Below are 25160 nucleotides of genomic sequence, written 5' to 3' on the forward strand. Positions count from 1 at the left end.
TTAACAATTAGAACTACTCCTACGAAATACAATAATTGATAGATGAAATTAACAAGCGTATTGCATTTTCTGCAAATGGTCATGGACCTTTATTAGTGCTCTCAAATGAGTATTTATAATTACAGACAACAAAGAAGTTACAAAGTCGGTTACAACCATTATAAATTCAAATTTCAAATGTAATAACTTCTTTTAACTGCAGATCATTCTATTCAAATTTCAATTATAATAACTTCTTGTAACTGCAAATCATTCAGTCTTTGTAACTGCAAATCATTCAGTCTTGAGATATAAACAGACATGAACAAATCGATCTTCATTTGAACTAGGATTGTCTGTGGTGAAATTAGAGCGTCAACAACTTCATGATTTATTTATAAGAAGAAAACCATTACATCATCTATAGATGATAAAACCAGAAGAAGCATATGTGCTCCACAAATTCATGCATTATTTCTTTAGTCCATACGGAGGTAGATATGTAAGGGTCTCAGTTATGTGGCTTGGCTTCAGTTTCCTTAGCACTAACTTCCCCGGTTGGCGGCGGCTTCCTCCGGCAACCATAGACAACATTGCAACCTCTCTTGTATGGGCCCCCTATAACCGGCAGATCAGGCTTCAGCGGGTTGGGCGTGATATAACCTGTTTATGCAAGCAAAATAGGCTATCAAAAATAACCAAAAACTTACATCTTATAAGATTAACTACAAAATGAGGAAATTCTCTCTCTCTCTCTCTCTCTCTCTCTCTCTCTCTCTCTCTAATGAGTGAACTATTTCAGATTTTGGAAAGAAAATAAAACTTAGCCAAGTAATAACTTTTATTTGCATGAATGTAAAAGAAAAACTAAGATAAATTGCCTAAACGCACTCGTTTTCATTGCCATATTTTCCCCAGCAAGTTCTCTAGCTGCCACCTCCGAGGAGATGAGCAGGAAAGCAGCCAAGAAAGCACCCAATACAAAAATAGTCTTCCAACCCATTTCTTTTAAAACACACAGAGTGAAAATTCTCCCTTACCCCTATCTATAATGAGAGGGAGTCGATTGTGCAGTCTTATCTGTTGGTAATATTATTTCTAGACATGGTGCACATTTTTTTGAGCTATAGCAATAATGCTTATAATAAGGGCAGTGATATTCCCCCCCTCCCCCTGTTAAGTTTCAAAGGTAAAGAAAACGTTAAAAGTGGTGAATTTATCCTTTAGGGGGGGGGGATATCACTGCCCTATAATAACTGTGGCAAAAATATTTCCACCCACGCACCTCTTATGCGTCATGTTAAAGTCGTCAGTGCTCACAAGAGACCTTCTTTGAAAGTGACCCACCTTGGGAACTAACAGCCTTTAGAGAAGACTCATGTTCTTATTCCTATTGTAATTTTGAGTCCAATAAGGCCCGAAGGCCCTGTTCGTTTCAGATTGTGATAACCAATGGTGAGGCTCCAAACCAATTTTTTGGGAGCTCCACAATTTGAAACGAGCAGGGCTTAATTGGTTTTGGACTAACAATCACGTCTCATAATAATCTCAAATGAACAAGTCCCAAACATAATTTTGAGTCCAATAATATTAAAATCTAAAACGAACGGGGCCTTGTTAAATTCAAAAATCTAAAATAGGAAACCATGATCCTCACCATATTTAACTAAGTTATACATGAGCAATTATACTTTTTAATACTAATGAAAGTTATACTGAGTGTTTACACTAACATAAGGATCATAATATTGCAGTTCTTTCCTAAATTTCATTAGCAGGAAGGGCTGAATCGATTTACAAAAAGGAAAAAGGGAAGGAGAAAACAAACCTACAAGCTGAATTTATTTGAAATTATGACTACAATGGATTTTTTTTTTGTTATTTTTCTAAAAGTTTCAAAGTTTATAGAAAACAATCCACTGTCATTTACCCATTACAAGGATCTTGCCTCGAAACTCAGAAATACGAGTAGAAATCAATGGGAGCCAAAAATATGTAGAAAATGGGTGTAACAGTGCAAAGACTGATCCACTAGTAGAGTTATATTTCCAAATGAAAGCAGCAGTTATAGTTTTATGGCCAGTTTAGGTGTGCAATCTAACTGGATTTTGGGTGCAATTTCTGTGTTAACTAACAAGTTAATTGAATTTTGGGCATTTACTTCAAAGGAAAGCGATATATTCACTCCCTTTTCTTATATGGGAATTGGGACAACCACTTCTAATGTATTTATGACTACTCTTTTACACTAGAGGGGTTTGTCCTGAGTTAGAAAAAGGGGCAAATATATCATTTTCCTTAATTAATTATTTGTCTAGTGTATTTATGACTACTCTTCTACACTAGAGGGGGCTGTCCCATGTAAGAAAAGGGGGCAAATATATCATTTTCCTTAATTACTTCCTTGTAAACTACTAGTCTGAATGGAAGTTTACAAGCAAATTGCACACAAAATCCCTTGAGAGAGGAAGTTCATATACAAATAATTGCACCCAATATCCAATTAGATTGCACACTCAAATGGTATCCCAAATACAAAACACCATGGAGGAATGTCAAACCTTGAGCCACACCCCTCAAAAGTTCCAGACCACTGAACCAGTTCTTGGATGAAAAATTTGTAAACTGGAAATGCCACACGTAAACCCATTTGTAAACATTGCTATCAAGTAGTATGACTCCATTCATGGCTAGCTGATTTGATTTTCTGTTTCCTCTTAAACTTCTACATTCACTAAACTGCACACTGAAACGAAGAGAGAAAATACTTCAAACACACCTGCTAATCAGTTGGCTAAACCAAGTCGAAGGTTGCTGTTGGGATAGTAAAATTTGTATTGCGCATCTTCATAGATTCCAAATGAGCAGATCCATTTAGATTGAAGAATTTTGGGTTCCCAAAGCACAGTAGATTCAGCAACATGAAAAACTATCTCATCTGTTGAAATATTTTGTTCATCTACTGTGAATTCTGCATATATTTTAAATGAACACATCCATTTAGATTGAAGAATTTAGCGTTCAAAAAACTCGGTATATTCAGCAACATATCAAATTGTCAATGTCGTTTGAAAAACAGCAGTTCATTAAACCTCATGAGGACACTCTTCTTTCAATCACTGAATTCCTGATATTTCAGACAACATCTCACTACAACATTGAAATTGAAGCCCCACATTTGCTCTTCTGCTTCTCAGTTTTATTTTTAAGCAACAAGGGATAACATATATGCCTTGCTTATTCAAAAGGGAAAAACTTCCACCTAACCTCAATAAAGTCGAAAAGTAGGAGCAAATGATGTTACCTACTGCTAATAAAGTTTGACTTGCTTGCATAGAGATATCATTTCCTATGATTGATCTTTCTTAGCCTGCGCCTCCAGGACTGCGGCCTTCTTCATTACTGTCGACACATAGATCTGATAACAGCAGCCTGAAACGAGCAAGAAATATAACACCCAGTTCTAAGAGCTTAGGTTATAAGAAGGAAACACGAATTGAGGATAAAATAACCTTCAGTTATTATCTTCCACTAGTATACAGATTACTGTGCAAAGACGAATCGCATGCCATCTTTTGTCAATTACCCAACCTATAAATTGCCATATTACTAGAAAAACACAAATAGTTGGTGACTTTCAGTAGCAACTGGAAGTATAACCACTGGGAAATTGAAGTTTTACTTGGCAAACTTTTTATGGCTAGAAGTAAACACTCGCATTAACAGTTTGTAGCGGCCAAACATCAAAAACAAATAACCAGCAATACAATCATGGAAGGATTAAAGTTAGGAACCATCCATGATCTGAGATGAATGACATCAAGGCGTATAGATAAAGCTACTTTCCTTAACTGGTTATGGTTCCAGTCACAAAAGGAAACAAATTGTTTTCGTAAATACAATGTAAAAATAGAGTACAATGAAACATGCAGGTTTTTTTTTTTTTTTGAAAGGTTAGTGAAACATGCTGAAGACATTCGTAAAAAGGTGGCGATGGCACCAATTGAGGAGAAGATGAGAGAGCACCGCTTAAGATGGTTTGGACATATCCAACGTAGGCCTTTGGATGCTCCGGTGAGAAGAGGCGACTCGTGCCAAATTGATGGAGTAAAAAGAGGTAGGGGCAGACCGAAAACAACTTGGGTAGAAACAGTGACGAAAGACTTGATAGCTAGGAACACAACAGAGAACATGACCTTGGATATGATAGAATGGAAGAAAAAGATCCACGTAGAAGAACCCAACTAGAGCCAGGATTAGAGCCGGATAGATTCCTTTCACATTCTTCATGAAATTTTTCTAAGGGATTCATTTAGCCGACCCCAACTAGTTTGGGACAAAGGCTTTGTTGAGTTGAGTTGAGTCAACATGCAGGTTGTTATTCGAAAACAAAATGTCATCTTTGAATATCTTAATGGTAGCCGACCCCAACTAGTTTGGGGCAAAGGCTTTGTTGAGTTGAGTTGAGTTGAGTCAACATGCATGTTGTTATTCGAAAACAAAATGTCATCTTTGAATATCTTAATGGGTACCCTGTCATTCGCTATATCATTGCCAAAATCCAACTACACGTCTAATAATTATTATTTGAAGTTTTGAACAGGCACCATTCTCAATTGTGAAACAGTTAGCCACGACATTCCACATGCCCAAACTAAATTTCAAAAAATCGGATATCAAGGAACCAAGTTACTAAATTAATAAATGAATCCAGATGAGATTAATCAAGGGAGTTTAGCATCGAGCATACACTCTGGACTCTGGAGGCTGGAGCATGGAGGCATCTAATGCAAAAAAGCAAAGCTGGACAATATATTCTTTGGGGCACTTGCTCCACGCACATGATCCAGAATTATGGGCCCAAGATCATGATAATCGATTAAAAAATCAATGACATTATGTGGAGCTGACTATCTCTTTCATACCTCAGACATTCCTTCCTGATCATGTGATCAGTTTTTTTCAGTCCCTTTGTCTTAGGCCCTGTTTGTTTTGGATTATGACAACCAATTGTGACCCCCCAATCCGATTATTGGACTCAAAATTAAATTAATTTTGAGTCCAATAATCGGACTGGGGATGACAATCAGTTGCTAGAATCCCAAACGAACAGGGCCTTGGTGATCTCATTTCGTAGAGGCTTCTTTTCTAGTTCTCTCTTCTTAAACTGATAATCCCCCACAGTTTGCCTCCTCTTGTGTAGCTACTTCAATTTTGAAAATCTGATTGCTTTCTGAATCCAAGGATAGGGCTCATTTAAAATGCCCAATCGGCATAGGCACAAGAGAGAAAACACAAGGACCACACCAAAAACTGTCCTAGAATGATAATCATCAATAGAACCAGCCCAACAGGAATCGGTATAGGTATAGATAGGGAGAGTACTATGGAAAAAGTTAACTAGAAAAGGCCATGTGAGATTGTGCCTTTATTACTATGAAAATTTCTCTTTACAGCTTTAAATTGTGATGCATAACTAGAGTACTTGATTAACAGAAAATATAATATCAGGAGGTGTCAATGTCAAATACTGTGATCTTCCACACATTTGCTAATATAAAGTAGCCTTAAATGCAAAAGGAGAACAATGAACATAGAACTTTATATGGAAAATGGCAGAAGTTTAAAGAGGCTTATAATTTGTAATATAGAACAGACCAAGAGCATACAGATGCTGAATAAAAAAATTATCATAGGAACTATAGGAAACCTCAAGACAAAGCAACTGATTGAGATCATCCATGTCTTTCATCGGAAAGATCTTTTGTAGAGTACATTGAGGATGAGCAATCTCCCTGCTAGTAATACATATCATCCACGTAACAACAAAATAATGCTGACATGTGAAGTGTGACAACTAAACAAAGAGCGATCAAAAGAACTCTAAAGATGCCCTTGTGAAATCATAGTACATAAAGAATGAAAGAAGCAAGCCCGTGGGGTGCCTGTTTATGACTATAGAGAGCTTTTGAAATCGCCAAACAGGATTGAGATATCAAGGATGGACATAGCCCTCTTATTGAAGGGCAAAGTTTATGAACGCAGTGGTAACATACATTTCATAAAAGAACAGGTCTTCTGCAGCAGCAATAGTGGTTTTTTTTTTGGACTGTTAAACAAGTAACACTGTTAAACAAGTAACATCAAGACTCGATATCCTATTGCAAATTTTTCTCATACTTTCCTCATTGAATCTATCATAAGCCTGTTCTATTGGACTGTTAAACAAAGTAACATCAAAACTCGATCTACTATGACAATTTTTTCTTATACTTTCCTCATTGAATCTAACAGAAGCCTGTCATTCCACACTTGCTCTTAAGGTTGAATAAAAAGATCTTAAGTGGCATGGTGGCACACCGAAACCCAAAGGAGAACAAAGGGACATGAAAATTTCCATATGGGGGCAAGGATTCTAGCCGAAACAAAGCTCATACACTGCCTATGTCCTCCTTCCATTCTTACTTCCAAAACCTGACCAAAGATGCTTCCCAAAGCTTCCACAGTTGAGATTGCCCATGCATGTCACGGGATTCCGTAGAAATTGACCCAAGACTCTTCCGCTCCCTGGATATAATCCTGAGACCAAGCTGAAAGGGATAATAATTGGTTACCACATGCTTCCACTCCTTTGGCCAGAATTTTAGACGCCTGATCTGTTGATTCGAACATAAAGAGGATTTCATCCTTCGCTAATAAACAGGGGCATGTAAGGGACGGGATACTCCAAAAGTTTTTAGCCCACATCCAAAGCTCATCTAAAGTCCCATTAGGGTCTTTTCTTCTACCAATCAAACAAGCTTTTAAGATATTAATTCAAGAGTCCACGTCCTTTCCAGCTACAAATAGGGACGGAATCCCTTTATCTCTTAGAAAAGAGATTTCCCCAGAATCCGGCCACGACTCCCCCTCATCGTTGTCAATGGCCCAAGATTGATGATTATTCGACCCAGAAAAAATGGGACCCGATTTCTTTTTCTTTTTTCTTTTTGTGTTGAGAGCACTACCCGCATCTCGAGCGCCATTTGAAGTTATGATAATGACAAAATGAACAAGTCCAATCTCCCGGCCATCTTCCAGAATTTACCTTGGGGGGAAGGCCATTTGGAATGGTTTACTTCCTCCACTCAGATTTCTTCCTCCATGCAAATTTCTTCCTCCCCTCAAAGCCCCAAAGGATTTCATCCTCCCCAAATCGGAGAGCGAAACGTCTCCTGTTGGGGTCTTCTGCTGGTCTTGAAGAGCTGTAAGGAATTGACATTCCCATCAAAATAGTATCCGGGTATCGAGCCATGGCAATTATGAAAGGCCAAAAGGTTGGAAACTTAAACAAACTAGAGGGGCAATAAGAGGACAATAAAAAATAAATTCACGAGCTCATGTTTGGAAGAATGTCTATCAACACAAAAAAAAAAAAAAAGGAAAAACTTTTCAAGAAGACCGAAGATAAACTCCAAAAGAAAATGTGTGTCTGGCTCAGGGAAGATATCATTGTGGGGCGAAATCATTTTGAGGCTCAAGGAGAAACAACCAGCACAAGTAGAAAAAGATGGGTGGGGCAAAAGCATAGAGAGGACAAAAGGTGAGTATTGCTCAGAAGAATCATCAAGAAGAAAGCAGAGTGACACCAATAGATGTCTTGAAAGAGACTAAGAGTGAAGAATCTGAACTAGTTAAAAAACTTGTCAACAATTTAATTTCAAGAATAGCAGCAAAGATGTCATGTAAATGCCTCTTACTTGCAGGTGTGAAGCAATAATATAAATACCTCATGGTCAACAATTTAATTTTCTCTCGCAAAACAAGAATAGCAAAAGCAATCATTCAGAAAAAAAAAACAATAATAGCAAAAGCACCTTAATTACAGAAAATTCTCATGAAACACTTGTGCATTGTAAATAGCCAAAGAAAATAAAGAAGCAATGACCAATACTAGAATATAATTCAATAAAGAGCAAACAGGAATTTTGCATTGTGTTAGTCACAACCATAGTTACCAGGGTGGGAAACGAAAACGGGAAACGAAACGTGAAACGGAAATGGAAAACGCATGAAAAAAAAAATAGGGGAAACGAGAAACGTGAAACGGTAGAAAATTGTACGAAAAAACGTCTTAGGAAATGATGCGTTTTTTCCAAAATGATTTTCATAAGTCCCACACATGTTTCCTATACGTTTCATATGCGTTTTCTACGAGTGTTGCATACGTTTATCATGCATTTACACATTATTTACATAAGTTTCCCATATCTTTCCCATGTGTTTCAGAAATATTTCTCCAATTTTGTATCATATTTTAGAAACGTTTCCGAAACGTGTTTCCCTCATTTTAAGGGAAACGAGTTTCTCAACCGCGAAAAACGCATTTTAGGGGAAACGGGTTTCCCACCCGCCCAAGGAGTTTCCGGCAACTATGGTCACAACAAAATCACTGATGAAAATGTGTACCAAGGAAGGCACAAAAATTATGCAATATCCTGAATAGTAAAATAAATTTTAGTTTATGATAGAAAGCTACAGAAACCACCATACAAGTAAAAACATGCACATGATACTTTTATAGTTTGTTAGATTATAAAGAATGCGCTAGCATACCGGCAACAACGACAATAGTAAGGGCATCGCCAACTCTTTTGAGCCGCCATACACTCTTCTTATATGACTTGAACTTCTTCAGCGCAGGGTCTTCTTTCAAAAGCTACAAGTGAAAAAAAAAAAAACAACCTTATTAAGAATGATGCAAGTACCAGAGTCGAGAACATCCAAACAAAAATTGCAATAGAAGTATGGAACTTAGTGTTGAATTGTGAGTTGGGTGTACATCCACACACCGTCAGGCATTCATACCAGTATGTGTTACATATGTATATTTATATGAATTGCATGTTAAATATGGTGAATGTATTATGAAGAAATATTTATATGAATAACTTGTGAAATGTGATATGTATTGATTTATCAGACATGTGTGACACTAGGTGTTCAATGTTGTTAAACCAAAGTATGCATGTTTTTTTGCTTATTTGATGGCCTTTTGAGCGTGTATGTGTCCTTGTTCCAGCACTTACTAAAGTCCCATTTAAATGTCCATCATTTGAATGTTTCCATACGTTTATTATGATCTTACAGGAATTATACTGAAATTTCCATTCAAAACCAACATCTTTCCAAAAAAAAAATTTTTTTAAATGAACATGTTTCCATTTCTGTCACAACTGAAACACATACTGAAACCTGAAAAGTTGCTATATGCCTAAAGTACAATTACATAACAAAAGCAAGAAGCAACATATCTATCTAGAGATGTTTGTAGTTCCTTCCTCCCAATTAGAATCTGGGCTACTTGTCTTCCCAACACAAGGCTCCACCTTAAATGTGTGACTAGTCATTTTCTCAAACTTTGCCTCTCAAGCAATTTTACAAACACCTTCTGCGCAAAACGCAGATGCTCTGAGATGCTCTGATACCAATTGTTTCGGCCAAACCCACCACCAATAACACCAATCAGACCAGAACCAGCGAAAACACAGAAAAAGTCAAGATCTTGAACGAATAAGATGGAGAAAACCAAACAACCACAAAGGGAGCAAGAGAAAATAAAAACACAGGCAACCACAAGAAGACAAGAATATATGCAGTTCACCACAATTGGCTACATTCACGAACAAGGCAACACAAATGCACTATCTAGAACTAATAATACAATGTTACCTTAACATTGGTAAAAGCCACCGAAAATCTCTTCTCTCCAACCTTTTATGCAACTACAAAGTAACCCCCAAATCTCTACACCGAATATGATGAAAAACTCATTTGGAAAACCCTCTAACACTATGCTTGGGTTGTAAGGAAAAAGGCTCTCAAGAAGAAGAGGAAAACTCGGTTGTGTCTCACCAGAAAACCCCTCCAAGAGCCGCAAAAGAAAACCCCTCTTTTGCCCTAATTTTTCTCCTCACCAAAGCCTCTCATATTTCCCTTCTTTTAAACCTTTCAATCTCTATTTGCCTACACTAATACACCCCACTTAACATACCAAGTGTCAACCCTTAGATTTTTCTTTTTTATATGGTGTTACACAAGATTATTTCCAGGCTTAAATCTCAAAAAATACCTAGGTTAAAGGATTCTCTGCATCATAAATCAGGCTCCGATTCAATAAAATTAGAAGAAAAATCTCAAAACCCTAATAAATCATGAAATTCAAATCCGATCGAATCGGATCCAAATGCAAATCAAAAGATCAAGATAGAGAAAAATCAACCAGATGAGTAAAATGAAATCAATCGATAGAAATACTCACTTCTTTCTCGCGAGCCCCAGGTTCAACGTGGAATCGACGACGAGAGAAAAGGATGGGATTCTCCGTCTAGAGGAGAGAAAAAATATCAGTCAAAATCAGAAACAGAAGAAGAAGAAAAAAATCGGATTCAGAAAGAGATGAAGAAAACTAGGGCAAAATATATAACCTGAGATTGCGATTGGAAGCGAGAGAACATCGTGTTTCTACTAGACAGTAGAAATGCCATTTTCAGAGAGAGATAGAGGGAGAGAGGGAGAGCTTAAAAGCGATGATTATCCTCGAGATAAAATTAGGTCGATTATTGTTTCGCCCCCCAGTAGGATTATGCGCCCCACTCTTGACGTGATTTGACGTCAAAAAGCGTTAAAGTCTGGCGGTCTGCCCATAATTCACGTTAGAGTGGGACGCATAATCCTGCAGGCGGGCGAAAAAATCATCTCCCTAAAATAATAGTGATGGGAGTATCATTTGGGAGCTGAAATAGGGGGGTCTTCTTCTGATGAGGCCGCCCCTTATTTTTCTTTTTCTTTTTTTCTCTTTGGGATTTGCTAGGGACCATCGAAGAAAGAATTTCTCGGAGCGTCTATTGCACGATAGAGCAGCCACATAGGCTCAGATTTTGTCTTGTTCATTTAATTCTTCTAAGGCGGCTGCTCTCTCGTGCAGTAGAGGCTTACAGAAATGCCTTCTGCAATGGTCCCTAGCAAATTCCTTTTTCTTTTTTTTAGAAGGAAGGTGATATCCGCACTTTTTTAGTGTTGGATAATAAAAAAGAAAAGAGGAATGCTAAACTCAGAGGCGCCCTTGCATAAATAAGATGAAAGGGCGCCCCCAGTAGTTGAAATTTGAAATTCACCAAATTGCATTTATAACCTTTTGACTTTTACATTTTGGGTGCTATTGTGGTGACTTTCAACCAATGGGGCGCCCTTTCATCTTATATTTTGCAGGGGCACCTTCAGTTTAGCATTCCTCAAAAGGAAATAACTAGGGAAGTGATATATAATATATTTGCCCCCTTTTCTTCCTTTGACCAGCCCCATCTACTGATTTTACGATGAGTACATGATAAATGGTCTGCCCAGCGTTTAGGAAAGAATCCGTTTTGGTACAGTGTGTCTTGCCGTTAGCTGAAAGGCAGAACAACTGAAAAAGCCCATGGGAGAGAACTGAAAAAGCCCATGGGAGAGTACTAAATCTGATATTATTATACTATTTTATGAAAATACGCTCTATTGTTTTATAACTTTTAAGTATTATTTCAAAGGTATTTTAGTAAAAATATAAGCCACGGGAACTTTTTCGAACGATTCCTATTTTTAGTATTTTTTTTCATTCATCCCTCTCAAGTAAGTCACTCTCTTCTCTTCTCTAACCATTGGCCCTAAGTCATCGCCGCTTTGTCTCACCCTCGTAGCTATCGGTCATGGTTGTGCTCGCCCTAATCTCAGAATTTTAACTATGTAAAACGCAAGTCGGCCTACTACACTCAAATTGACCGGTCTGATTTGAAATGGGCCGTGACCGAGACACAGGCAGGATCCAAAGTGCACTCCGAATTTGATCCGACTGATAAGGAGTTTGAACGGAAAGTCACTAAGACATAAGAGGATCTGATCCGAATTGGATCTGTAGTATTAAATTACCACTGAAACGACTGAAATGTTTTTGTTTTCATCCCCACCAAAATGAAATCTCAATGGATTCGTTCCACATAAATAATTCCGTCAAAACTTTGACCGAATCAACCAAAATTGTCAAAGCGATAAAAAAATTGATGATGTTTCCCATTTATAGTGCATAAAGCTCTCTTTTTTTTCCTAAAACAAAAAAAAAATCCTGCAATAACCTGTTGTAAATAAAAAAATCCTTCAATAATCTATTGTAAATTGGAAAAAAAAATCCTAAAAATGAAAGACGTAAGTTTTTGCCTACTTTTCTATGGAATTTTTTAGAGGCATCCCTAAAAAGTGTGAATTTTTTTCTTGAAAATCCTATTTTGGAAAACCCCAAAAAAGATAAAAATGTTTTCTTAAAACGTGTTTATTTGATTTGTCTTTTACTGAGGCCTTGTTTTTTAACATTTGATTTGTTGCATTTATAGATAGATTGTCATCCAAATATAAATGGTGTAAATACGAGTGCGAATATACCAAATTGCAAAGGAAGAAAACATTAAAGATTTTTTTTTTTTTTAATCTTTGTTAACATGATTTATGAGCCCATCCAAGTTGAATCGAAGATGGGGCCACTGTTTATTTCAATATGAAGAGTCACAAGAATTTCAAACTTCAAAAAGCATCCTACAAATGATGAGAATCTGACTAAGCACATGGAGGGGAAATATTATTATTTTTATATAAGCCGTTTTACTTTGTATTTTATTTTATTTCATTTCATTAATGTAGAAAATGACAATTAGTAAGCATTATTATTAGACTGCACAACAAAATAGCCGTATCTTATGGATTGGATGTTGGAGCAGCATGGGGCATATACCACATTATTGTAACTTTATATGGAACTAGTAAAAATGCACGTGCGATGCACGTGCTATCCATTTAAATTATCCATTTAAAATTGTACATACCACATCATAGGTTGATCTAAACCGTCCATGTGATGGAACACAACATCAATAGGTTGTGCCCCTTAAATCATTTCCATAGGCTGATCCTGGCCCTCCAATCTATAGAGGTTTCCATGATTGTTGTTCCTCTTAAGGTGCTCAGAATTCGTCAATATTTTTACTACTGTCCTGCATTCGTAATATCAACATTTCTGTAATTTGACCCGTACATAGTGAATAAGGAAAAGTAGTTTTTTCGTCATCGTTAGGGGTGCAACTTGGGTGTCAACCCGACCCAATTCGGGTTGGATTGGGTCTGGCTGACCCGATTTGATATGGTACCAATTATTGACCACCTCAACTCAAGCCAGGTTGTTTTGGATTTTGAGAACCAATAGTGAGTAACAAATAATCAGTTTTTAACTCAAAATCCAAACTAAACAGGGACTAAGAATTAACAAAGGGAAATATTATCCGCACTACTATATTTTGATGATCACACTCCTCACTTTATTCAAGTACGGTATGGGCCGCATCATAGGATTATCCAAACCGTCCATTGTGGACTGTCGAGACTATTTGAATGTTAAAAAAGAAAAACACACATATATAGAACTTCTTCAGATGGAACCCAAATTCGGGTTTCAGGTCGTGTCGGGTTGCCCGACAGCCCAACCCGATTTCCAATTGGGGTTGATTTTTCCCAATCCAACCCAACCCGATTTGCGAAAAAGCTTAACCCGACCCAACCCAAATTCGAGTTGAACCCGTCGGGTTCGGGTTGAACCCGACCTGCTTGGGAACATCCAAGTAACGACGGTTTGAAATTATATATAGTGCTAATGTCCTCACTATCATATTTTATAATGGCACTACTCACCGTATTTTGATGATCGCACTCCTCACTCTATTAAAATGTACGGTATGGCACGTACCCGTGTTGGTACTTTTCGTATGTAGATTACGATTTTACCCTGAAATAATTTCTCATAGAGATAGATGTTAGATATCAGCAAAGAGGTTAATGGTAAAACAGTAATGCTGACGTGTAAATCCACTTCCTACATAGGTTGTGCCCCAAAAATAATTTTCATAGGTTGATCCGAACCCTTCGATCTATAGAGGGTTATAGGTTGATCTAAATTGTCCATGTGATGGAACACAACATCAATCGGTTGTGCCCGTAAAACCATTTCCAATCGATATGGTTGATTCTAGCCCACCAATCGATATAGGCTAATCCTAGCCCTTCAGGTGCCCGGAATCCATCAATATTTTGCAAGTGTCCTACATGAGTGATATAAAGTAGTTCTTTCGTCATTGTCATATGTCTTTACTTCTTCTTGGTAGTTTTTTGCTGTAATTGTCATAGACAGGTACCCTATGTCGGTACTTTTTGTATGTAGATTACGATTTTACCCTCAAATAATTTCTCATAGAGACAGATGGATATCAGCAAAGGGGTTACTGGTAAAAGAGTAATGCTCACGTGTGGATCAAAATGTGGGACACAAGCGGAAATAACAGCAAATGACACAAATGCCCTTACATGTGGGATACTAGGGCTGCAACTCGGGTCGGGCGGGTCGGGTTTTGGAGAACCCAACCCTACCCGAGAAATATCTCGGGTCGGGTCGGGTCGGGTTTTTTTCCGGAAAACCCACGATTCCCAAACCCGGCCCTACCCATGATAAATCTCGGGTCGGGTCGGGTTTTTTCACGTTGATGCAATTTTTTAAGAAAAATTCTTGTTTGGCAAATCAACTCAACTCATAGAAGCAGAAATTACACTCACATTACACTTGAATCAAACAATAATGTAATTACACTCGCATTATACTTGAATCAAACAATGCTGTAATCAAACAATGTTGTAATTACAATCAAACAATGCTGAATCAAACACTTGAATCAACTCAACTCATAGAAGCAGAAATTACACTCACATACAATAACAGTGGGTGCGTGGGTTTTCACTTTTAACTTTTAACTAAGAATAGAAAAAATGTACATACTATAACTTATGTAACTCGGGTCGGGTCGGGTCGGGTCGGGCCCCTTCAAACCCGGCTCGACCCGAGATTCATGCGGGCTTTTGAATGCTCAACCCGGCTCGACCCGAAACCCATGAAACCTGAACCCAACCCAAGCTATTTTCGGGTCGGGTCGATGCGGGTCGGGTAAAACCCGGCTCGAATTGCAACCCTATGGGATACAATTGGAATTATGGCAGTGGGACACAAGCGGAAATAACGGCAAAGGGTGGAAGAACTTAACCCATCATTTCACCTTTATATATAGTATAGTAGAATTAGAATTAGAATTAGATTAGATTAGATTAGATTAGATTAGATTGGCATAGAGTTGGGGTCCTTAAAGGGATGATTAATCAATGTATTTTCTTATACTTCATTATATTGTACTTTGTTGTTGAATTTTAATGTCCAGGCTTGGGTAACAACGCATGTCACTGGGTGTTTTTTGTGATTAAGCCATTATGGATGGCTTTATTACGTATGTGATGATCTCTAAGTAATGTTATGTGCTTATTCTAGCTTTTCCCAAAGTTTAATCTTAAACTTTCATCATTCGCATATGCTTCCATATATTTTCACCAAACCCAAAATATCGTCGTTTCTATGCCGGCCGAAATCGAAATTTAAAATCTTGTTTATGACTACCTTTCTCACTACAAGCAAGTGGCCCAAGGTACAAAAAGGGGCGATTATATCATTCCCAATACACATGAACTTAATCAAGTCATTGATCGTTGCCTTGATCAAGTCATTGACTTTTTTTGGGTCCCACACACATGAGCTTAATCAAGTCATTGGTTGTTTCATTAGTCTTAGGGATGGGATTTCCATTTGAGATAGGACCCAGACAATGTGTGAACGGAGGACTGCTTGACGTCGTAGTAAATTTGTAATACAATGAGGCCCACACACCGCCACACAATGGATTCCACTTTCGACTTATCTGAACCATCCATCTAATGTTTCATGAGTTGGATCTCAAGTAACCAAAAATTTAGCAGTCATGCAAGCATAATATCCAATAATATATAGCTTTAATTGTTGAGTGTGAGCCTTTGGTTATAGATAGCTTGGGATTTGCTAGGGACCCTCGCAGAAGGCCTTTCGCAGGCCAGCTGTTGCAAGAGAGAGCAGTCACATAGGCTCACTTTTTAGGGAGCTGCACTCGTGTTATCAATCCTAACGATCATACATGACTCCCACATAGGGACTAGAGTATATTCATGAGGGAAGTGATAGTTTCACAATAGAGGCTGTCCCAAGTAAAAAAAACAGTAGGTGAATATATCATTTCCCTTATAATACTGATGCCATGGGTCCCATATTTGGGAAGTGATATTTATGCCCCTTTTGATCACCAGGGACACCAAGCGCCAGTGTACAGGGCAATCAAACCCATTGGATTTTTCTGACGTCAAGTACATTAGTAGGGCTGGCAATTAAACCTGCGAAAGAGGGGATCCGCCCCGTTCCGACCAGGGCGGGGATTCCTCGATTCAAGCGGGACGGGGATTGAAAAAAAATCCACGAAACGGGGATGGGGATTGCTCCGGTCCGCCCCCGCCCGCCCCGCCCCGTTATGCCAATACAAAATTGAATTTTCCACAAACAAATTTGGGTTTGCCGCTTTTAATTTGAGAAGCCGCACTTGCCATCGAACAAATTTCCTTTGGTATTATTAAGTTTTCCCTGATATCTTTTTCAAATGCATTTTTAGGAGAATTTTTCAATTAAAAAAATCCATCGAACACGTTTCACCATAGTGTGCGGGGCGGGGATGTGGAATTTTCCCGAGGCAGGGACGGGGACGGGGAATGCAACATACGGCCCCGCCCCGCCCCGTTGCCATCCCTATACATTAGCTCCCCCTATAGTCATTGGTACACTGGCGCTCGGTGTCCCTAGTGATCAAAAGGGTCGTAAATATCACTTCCCCCATATTTTTTTGTTTTCGGGTTTGAACTTAGATGATCTTAAACAATAGGAATTTGTTAGGGACAATCGCAGAAGCCATTTTGCAGGCCAGCTGTTGCATGAGAGTTAGGGGTGCAACTTGAGTCGGCCTCAACCCGAACCTGATGGGTTCAACTGATTTTGGCTGGGGTTGGTTTGGCATTCCCACGGGTTGGGTTGGGAAAAGCCAACCCGATTTAGTTTCGGGTTGGGTTAGGGTTAAGGCCTTGGCAACCCGACTCGAACCGGACCTCCGTACTTCAATTTTAACTTGATTTTCTTTGTGTTATGTTTTTTTCTTGTATTTTTTCTGTTTGGCTCTAGTTGAACCGAAACCCAACCCGACTCAATTTCTGGTTAGATGGGTTGGGTTAGGGTTGAGAGATTTAGAGGCGGGTTGGGTTAGGGTTGACCATATGCGGCCCCTCTTAACAGCTCCAACTGCCCATCCGCCTCCAGCTGAGATGGCATGCATTTGGATTACTAGCTCAACCGGGAACCCTCAAGACTGCATTTGGATTGCCAGACCCAAGAATTGAAATCGGCATCCTATTTCAATTCCAATCCTGATTTTCCTGTAAATGGAATGACAAAAAATTATAGGGAATTGATTTATTTGCCCCATTTTCATCCCCAGGCCACCCTCGTAGACTGTAGTGTAAATAAGTATATATAAATACAATAGAGGGATGGCCCAGGGAAGAAAATGGGGTGAATATATCACTTCCCAAAATATGGTAAAAAAATTAAGGGTTTCGCCGACAAGTGCCTTAAGCATCATTTAATTGCCCTTGGAAACTTGAATTTACACTTACTTTTAGACTTGGGAAAAATACACTTCGACACCCGGTGGTTTCTAACACAACCAACTTAACCCCTAATGTTTAAAAAGTTACAAGTAGACCCCCTGTGGTTTCAATTTGTGTAAGGTAGACCCCCTCAGTTGACGGTTCATCCACAGATTGAAGGGTTAGGATGATCCTATGGAGCTGATTTTTTGGGCACACCCTATCTATGCCAGAGCCCATCAAATGAACGCTTTGGATCATCCAAACAATGTGGGCCCACTATGTTTTTGGTAGTGGGCCGAAACCCATACCCGAATCCAATCCAAAAACACAGTGGGCCCACATTGTTTGGATGATCCAAAGCGTTCATTTGATGGGCCCTGGCATAGATAGGGTGTGCCCAAAAAATCAGCTCCATAAGATCATCCTAACCCTTCAATCTGTGGATGAACCGTCAACTGAGGGGGTCTACCTTACACAAATTGAAACCACAGGGGGTCTACTCGTAACTTTTTAAACATTAGGGGTTAAGATTAATGTGTCAGAAACCCCAGGAGGTGTAAGTGTATTTTTCCCTTTAGACTTTTATAAATGTTTTAAGATTTTTTTCTCAATGTATCTGTCAATTCAAGATCCCAAAGGCAATTAAATGATGCTTAACAAGTGCCTTTAGGGCACTCGTTAGCAAAACCCAAAAATTAAATAAAAAAATTGAATCAATGTTTCATTCCATGAAGGGGTGGAATCAGAATACCACCTCTTGGGGTGGAAACAGATTCCAACATTTTTTCTGCCTATGAGTCCAATCTGATGCCAAGTATGTTCCCTAATTCTGTTCATTATTTTGAACCAAACGGTCCAAACGTGGAATCAGGCAATTTTGAATACGATTCTGATTTTACCTCCTGATTCCGGCAATCCAAACACACCACAAAATAGACTTGGAGAGTAGCAGAATAAGTAGTCAACATGGAGGAGACAAGCTTTGGATTTGCCTGGAACTTACGTTGGAGAATAGTGGTAAGTAGTGTCATTACTGATAGAGAGAGCATATAATTGTCAAGAATTTCAAACAAGAGAAAGCATGATTCTCAAGAAATTCAAGCAAAATTTCACCCTTTATTTTATTTTGTAGATTTTGGCTTAATATAGGAAATGGTTAAAGGTGACACATCACCTAACATGCAATTATTAGCCAAGAGACGCCCCTATGAGGGGGGACGCATGGGGAGATTTAAGGGCGCAAATTTATCGGACGACTTGAGAATGCCAGTTGATTTTAACCCCCCCACCATGGCCCCCGTCAACCACGTTTTTGATCCACGTCAATGGACTGAGAAATGATATCCGCACTCCCTTGTTTCAATAATGACACTCCCTTTTTCCAATAATGATATTTTATTTGCATATAAAATTATATGGAAATAAGTTTCATGCATTAAAGATTATATGCAAAATACTTTTAGGCCTTGGATACCTAACATTTTTGTATTTGGATTTGGATACAAAATACAACAATCATCCTCATGCTGATGTTGTACGAGAGAGAGAGAGCGGGGGAGGGACGTCTTGCTGCTGCGGCAACAAGGTTGAAGACAGCAAGGGTGAAGGTAATTGCTACAAATATTGATTTCCAAATAATGTCTTCACAGATTTGAAAATTGGAGTTTTTTTTTTCCACTGTCGTAGCTGATTTGGAAATCTAAGGAGCTGACCCAGTTCCAAATCTCAACCGCAAATGTGAGAAATCCAAATCTAAATCTTTTTTGTTGATTTTCCTAAACCAAAGGGTTGGCTTAAGTCACTGTGATGCTGTGGCAAGCTAAACCAAAGGGTCGGCTTACGTTAGCTAGCATTACTCTAGAAGATTATATGCAAAATACTTCTAAAAGTTATACAAAGAGGAGGCCCTTGGATTTTTTCCAATCATCTGTTAAAGGTTGGTTCAATTCCTAGAAGATCATCAACAGTCAATTCCAAACACGTTTAAGTAAATGACCAGGCCCATTGTGAATATGAAGGATCATCAAGAGTCTTTCTCCCAAACTTATCAGACGACTTCCATGAAGGCATTATGGACCCGTGCTTTTGTTCCAAGTCTATAGGCATTATGGACCCAAATGCTAGATTAGGGGCACCCTTGCAAAAATGGGCCGAAAGGGGACCCACATTGGCTACTAGTCACCATTGTGCATTTATGATGGCTGCAAGTCAAAGAGTATTAAATGCAAAATAAAGACTTGTAACAAATGAGGATGCCCTTTCAGCTCATTTTTGCAAGGGCACCCTTGAGTTAGGACACCTCAATCTTTTAGAGGAATGGGGGCGCACTTTCAGCCCATTTTTACAAGGGTATATTAAATCATGGTGGTGATGATATCATTATCCTTTTATATTTGCACAAAAGCCGGGATGGCTTAGGAGTTTTGCTTGCCATTTGAGTGCCACATCAGTCAAACACCTGCTTGGATTTCTGGGAATGATGCTCTCTGTCTATATCTTACGGTTCTCGCTGTACTGGTAATGACACTCTTTACCACCCCTATGGAATCTGGATAACTTACCACTATTCTCCAAGGTAAGTTCCAAGCAAATCCAATCCCGCTGACTACTTATTTCACACTCTCTGAGATAGATATCCAAGGAGGCCCTTATATTTTTCAAATCAACTGTTAGACCGGTTCAATTCAAAGATCATCAACAGTCAATTCCAAACGCGACCAGTCCCATTGTCAATATCAGGGAATGCAGATTTCCTTTCCCAAATTAAATACATGACCAGTCCCATTGTCAATATAAGGGAGTGCACAGTTCCTTTCCCCAATTAAATACATAGAGCTTTCTCATCTCTTCCACACACTACTCTAATGGCTGCTGCTGTGTTTTCTCTGTTCTTGCTCTTTCTCCCTACAACTTTTTTCACAATAGCTGAACCAAAACAAACCAACATAACCTTAAACACTTCTCTCTTCCCCACGAGAGAACCCACTTCATGGCACTCACCTTCTGGCCTTTTTGCCTTTGGATTCTACAAAGAAGGCAATGGCTTTGCAGTTGGAACATGGTTGGAGGCTGATCCCAACAAGAAAGTGGTTTGGACGGCGAACCGAGATGACCCACCTCTCTCTAACAACGCAACATTGCTCCTAACACAAGATGGTTGGCTTCTTCTCAGAACCCCATATGGTCCGGACAAAAATATCACTAATGCAGCTGAATCTGCTTCCTCTGCTTCATTGCTCGATTCAGGTAATTTTGTTCTCTATGGTTCCAATTCCAGTAGCATATGGGAGAGTTTCGGTCATCCGACCGATACCATATTAGCAGGTCAGCGACTTCTATCCTATCATGACTTGTTTTCCAGCTTCTCTGATACTGACCACAGTACCGGAGGGTTTCGCCTCAGTATGCAAGGCGATGGTGACCTCGTACTATACCCAAAATATGGCTCTAAACCTTCTGTAGATGCTTATTGGGATACTAAAACTTACCATACTGGACCCTATATACAACTCTATCTCAACAAACTTGGTCAATTATACCTAGTTGATAGAAGCAATGACAATATTCATAGTATCGCTGAAAGCATCAATTCTAGCAATGATAGTAATGTTGTTCACCGTGCGACAATTGAAGCTGACGGGAATTTCCGGTTGTATTCTCACACTTTCGGGAGGAACGGTAGCTCGAATATGTCGGTCAGTTGGTCAGCCGTTAAAGATGGAGATCAATGTTCAGTCAAAGGTTTTTGCGGATTTAATAGCTACTGCACTTTTATGGATGATCAACCTCATTGCAATTGTATAACTGGTTTCAATTTCAGTGGCCGAGTTCAAACGTTTCAGGGCTGCGAGAGAAACTTCAGTATGGAAGGTTGTAATGAACAGAAAAGCATCGCATACTCAATTTCGCCTATTAAGAATGTGTCTTGGAAATCAGATCTCTATGATATTGTACCGTCATATAGTGAAGACGATTGCAGCAATGAGTGTCTACAAGACTGTGAATGCGGGGCTGCAATGCTCAAAGACAATAAATGCATGAAATTGACGCTTCCACTGTTATATGGGAGAAGAGATTTATCTGACCCGACGACAACTTTCGTCAAAATCGGTATCGGAAGTAGCACAACTACTACTAATGCGGCTGGTAACAACTCTAATGGGAACAGTAACTTCTCTAATGATAGAAAGAAAAAGCTACGGGTGGTTACTCTAATCGTATGTATAGTGCTTGCTACCTTCTTTGTAACAGTCTTGGTGGTCTCTGCTTTTCTTATCTACAAATATCGAGTTCGGAGGAACAAAAATCTGTTGGGAGCAAGGAATATTGGCTTAAGAGAGGAGATTGTTCTGCGAGTCTTCTCATATGATGAGCTACTAAAAGCAACAGATGGCTTCAAGGAAGAATTGGGGAGAGGCGCTTTTGGAACAGTTTATAAAGGGGCCTTATCTAACGGTGGCAGAGTCATCGCTGTAAAGAGACTAGAGAAAGTGATTGAAGAAGGGGAAAGGGAGTTTCGAGCAGAGACGAGAGCAATAGGAAGAACTCATCACAGGAATTTGGTCCGATTGCTTGGCTTCTGCGACGAAGGCTCTAATAGGCTTCTGGTTTACGAATATATGGGCAATGGCTCACTTGCAAACCTCATTTTCAAGGACCAAAGGCGCCCAGATTGGAACGATAGAGTGAGGATCGCAACAGATATAGCCAGAGGAATACTCTATCTACACGAAGACTGTGAGCCACATATCATTCATTGTGATATAAAGCCTCAGAACATACTGATGGATGATTTCTGGAGGGCAAAGATATCAGATTTTGGGCTGGCAAAGCTGTTGATGCCGAATCAAACAAGAACCTTTACTGGCGTCAGAGGGACAAGGGGGTACCTGGCGCCAGAATGGAACAAGAACACGCCAATATCAGTGAAGGCGGATGTCTACAGCTATGGGATTGTTCTGTTGGAGCTTGTGTGTTGTAGGAGGAATGTGGAGTTAGATGTTCCAGACGAGGAAATTATTTTGTCTGAATGGGTGTACAACTGCTTTATTCGTGGAGAGTTGGATAAACTCCTGAGTAGCGAAGAGGTGGATAAGAGAATGTTGGAAAGGCTGGTGATGGTGGGGTTGTGGTGTATTCAAAACGAACCCTATTTTCGCCCTTCCATGAAAAGTGTGATTTTGATGTTGGAAGGGAATATGGACGTACCAGTTCCTCCATCTCCAGTTGCTTCTGTAAGTAGTTCTTGATGTTCACCATGTGTCCATGTATTATATTACTTTATTGAAGAGATTATCTCGTGTTCATGTAAATCATCAGTTTGAAAAATGGGATGTTTAATATGTCATGTAATAAAAAAGGGGGGTGCTATTTACATGCCCAAAATACAATAATGGAACCATCGTTTTCTGCCTTACCAGTATGCCTTACCAGTATTCGTTTTAATGAAGGATGTTAGAATGGGTAATTACACTAAGGGTATAATCGTCCTTGTATATTTCTTCACTTTTATATAAATACATAAGTGAGGGGGAGCTCTCCCAACTCACTCTCTTTTATCTCTTTCTCTTCTTCTTCTCCTCTCTCAACATGGTATCAGAGCCCGGTTTCGAATCCCTATGGACCACCATTGACCCACCATCCCCTTCCCCCTTCTCTCTCTCTCTCTGCCATTCCCCAGACCCCCTTCCCTGCCGTAACAACCCCCCTATCCCCTCCCTTCTCTGTCGTAACCACTCATGGTCCCTGCTCCCTACCGCGACACCCCTTTCTTCCTCCCAACTCACCCCCTCCCCTCTCTGCCGTAAACCCCTCCTCTCCCCCAACTCATCCCGATATCCCCCCTGCCGTAAACCCCCCCTCCTCCCCCCCAACTCATCCTGACGCCCCCTCTGCCTTAAACCTCCTCCCCCTCCCTCCCAACTCATGCCTCCCCCTCTCCCCTTGCCGTAACCACCCCCTCCGCCGTAAACCCCAACCCCCCTCGTGCCGTAACCCCCCAACATCCCGCGACACCCCCCTCCTCCTCCAAGTCTCCCTACCCTCTCCTCTTTGCTGTGACCCACCCCATCCCATAAATCCCCTTCCCCACTTCTACCTCCCTCATACCGTGAACCCTAACCCTCTTCTTTCCTTTTTTGGATTTTCTAGCCCTAACCCTAATACCATGCATACACCATATAAAACACCAAAAAAATAAAAAATAAAAAATCCTAACCCTATCATATGTCTTAGATCCTTTTGTGTGATTCTCTCCCCTTACTCGCGACTCTGATCCTTGACATTTATGGCTCTCTACTTATGCCCTTTCTTCGTCATCGGAGCCGCCATATGATATTTTTCCTCTGACTCATTGGTTCCACTCTTATCTTCCTCATTGTATTTTTCCGATTGTGTGGGTGTCCTTCTCCTAGTCATTTTTTGTCGTCATGGATCCCCCCCCCCCCCCCCCCCCCCTGGTAATTGTGGATCCCTCTATCAGTTCGGGCACTGATGCTCGTCCAACACTCACACCTTCGGCATCCCTGTCTACATGGATGCTTTCTGGACTTCAAAGATATCGGATTTCGGGCTTGCAAAGCTGTTGATGCCTAATCAAACAAGAACATTTACTGGCATCAGAGGGATAAGGGGGGTACATGGCACCAGAATGGAACAACACGCCAATATCAGTGAAGGTGGATGTCTACATCTATGGGATTGTGTTGTTGGAGCTTGTGTGTTGTAGGAGGAATGTGGAGTTAGATGTTGCAGACGACGAAATTATTTTGACTGAATGGGTGTACAACTACTTTATTCATGGAGAGTTGGACAAACTCTTGGGTAGCGAAGAGGTGGAGAAGGGAATGTTAGAGAGGCTAGTGATGGTGGGATTGTGGTGTATCAAAACGATCCCTATTTTCACCCTTCTATGAAAAATGTGATTTTGATGTTGGAAGGGAATACGGATGTAGCGATTCCTCCATCTCCAGATGCTCTGTAAGTAGTTCTTGATATCCACCATGTATTACATTGCTTTATTGAAGAGATTATCTTGTGTGTGTTCTTGTAAATCATCAGTTTGAGAAATAATAAAAAAGGGAGTGCTATTAACATGCCCAAAATACAACAGCCGTACCACCACTTCTACCTAACCAGTATTTGTTATAATCAAGAAAATGACGAAATCTTGTGTCAAGGTCCTTCCCAGCATCCCTCATAATGATGCCGCATTACCAAGATAGAACCATGTTTATCAAAAAGAGGTCATTAATGTATGATGCAACAAGGCTACGAGGAACATCCTTGAAACGGGCGTCTAAGGAATGGTTTTACCAAAAGTAAAATACCAAATTAGATTTATTACAGGCTTCATATTGACTTTCAATGTCGCTTTCCATACATTCTCTCTTTAGTTTCTATAGAGACTTTCGCTTCCTGCATTCTCTCTTTTTTAAACCTCTCGCTTCCCACATTGCTTCTCGCACCTGTTTCCCACTATGGCAACTATGGGTTCAACTAATCAACAGGTGCTGGGAAAGCTTTAGTCTCGA

The 25160-nt window shown here is 39.7% G+C and overlaps 2 protein-coding genes across 6 annotated transcripts; one reads left to right on the plus strand and one right to left on the minus strand.

Moving 5' to 3' along the window:
• Positions 1-354: 354 nt before the first annotated feature.
• Positions 355-10578, minus strand: LOC143856073 (succinate dehydrogenase subunit 7B, mitochondrial-like). 5 transcript variants are annotated; one of them, XR_013238093.1, is made up of 6 exons: positions 10446-10578; positions 10280-10345; positions 8575-8677; positions 3288-3411; positions 871-2725; positions 355-642 (listed from the first exon to the last, which is right to left on the minus strand). XR_013238093.1 is itself a non-coding variant. In XM_077366121.1 (5 exons), exons 1-4 carry the CDS (start codon positions 10503-10505, stop codon positions 3329-3331), a joined length of 312 nt encoding a protein of 103 aa, XP_077222236.1. In that variant the 5' UTR covers positions 10506-10578; the 3' UTR covers positions 355-642; positions 3284-3328. The 5 variants fall into 5 exon arrangements, 2 of the variants coding, with proteins under 2 accessions (XP_077222236.1, XP_077222235.1); XR_013238094.1 differs by having other exon boundaries at positions 2541-2725; positions 3284-3411; XR_013238092.1 differs by having other exon boundaries at positions 3284-3411.
• Positions 10579-20466: 9888 nt separating this feature from the next.
• On the plus strand, positions 20467-23034 carry LOC143856424 (G-type lectin S-receptor-like serine/threonine-protein kinase LECRK2). The gene has a single exon (XM_077366629.1). It carries the CDS (start codon positions 20493-20495, stop codon positions 22875-22877), a length of 2385 nt encoding a protein of 794 aa, XP_077222744.1. The 5' UTR covers positions 20467-20492; the 3' UTR covers positions 22878-23034.
• Positions 23035-25160: the final 2126 nt, after the last annotated feature.

Source organism: Tasmannia lanceolata, unplaced genomic scaffold (assembly GCF_043159265.1).
Source record: "Tasmannia lanceolata isolate RefF3 unplaced genomic scaffold, GAP_Taslan_0.1 ptg000023l, whole genome shotgun sequence".
NCBI classification, from domain to species: domain Eukaryota; kingdom Viridiplantae; phylum Streptophyta; class Magnoliopsida; order Canellales; family Winteraceae; genus Tasmannia; species Tasmannia lanceolata.

Coding starts and splice junctions, on each gene's coding strand:
- LOC143856424 (XM_077366629.1), top strand. CDS start 20,493: ATGGCTGCTGCTGTGTTTTCTCTGTTCTTGCTCTTTCTCCCTACAACT.
- LOC143856073 (XM_077366121.1), bottom strand. CDS start 10,505: ATGGCATTTCTACTGTCTAGTAGAAACACGATGTTCTCTCGCTTCCAA. Junction 8,678..10,279: donor CTGGGGCTCGCGAGAAAGAA/GTGAGTATTTCT, acceptor TTTCACTTGTAG/CTTTTGAAAGAAGACCCTGC. Junction 3,412..8,574: donor TACTATTGTCGTTGTTGCCG/GTATGCTAGCGC, acceptor TGCTCGTTTCAG/GCTGCTGTTATCAGATCTAT.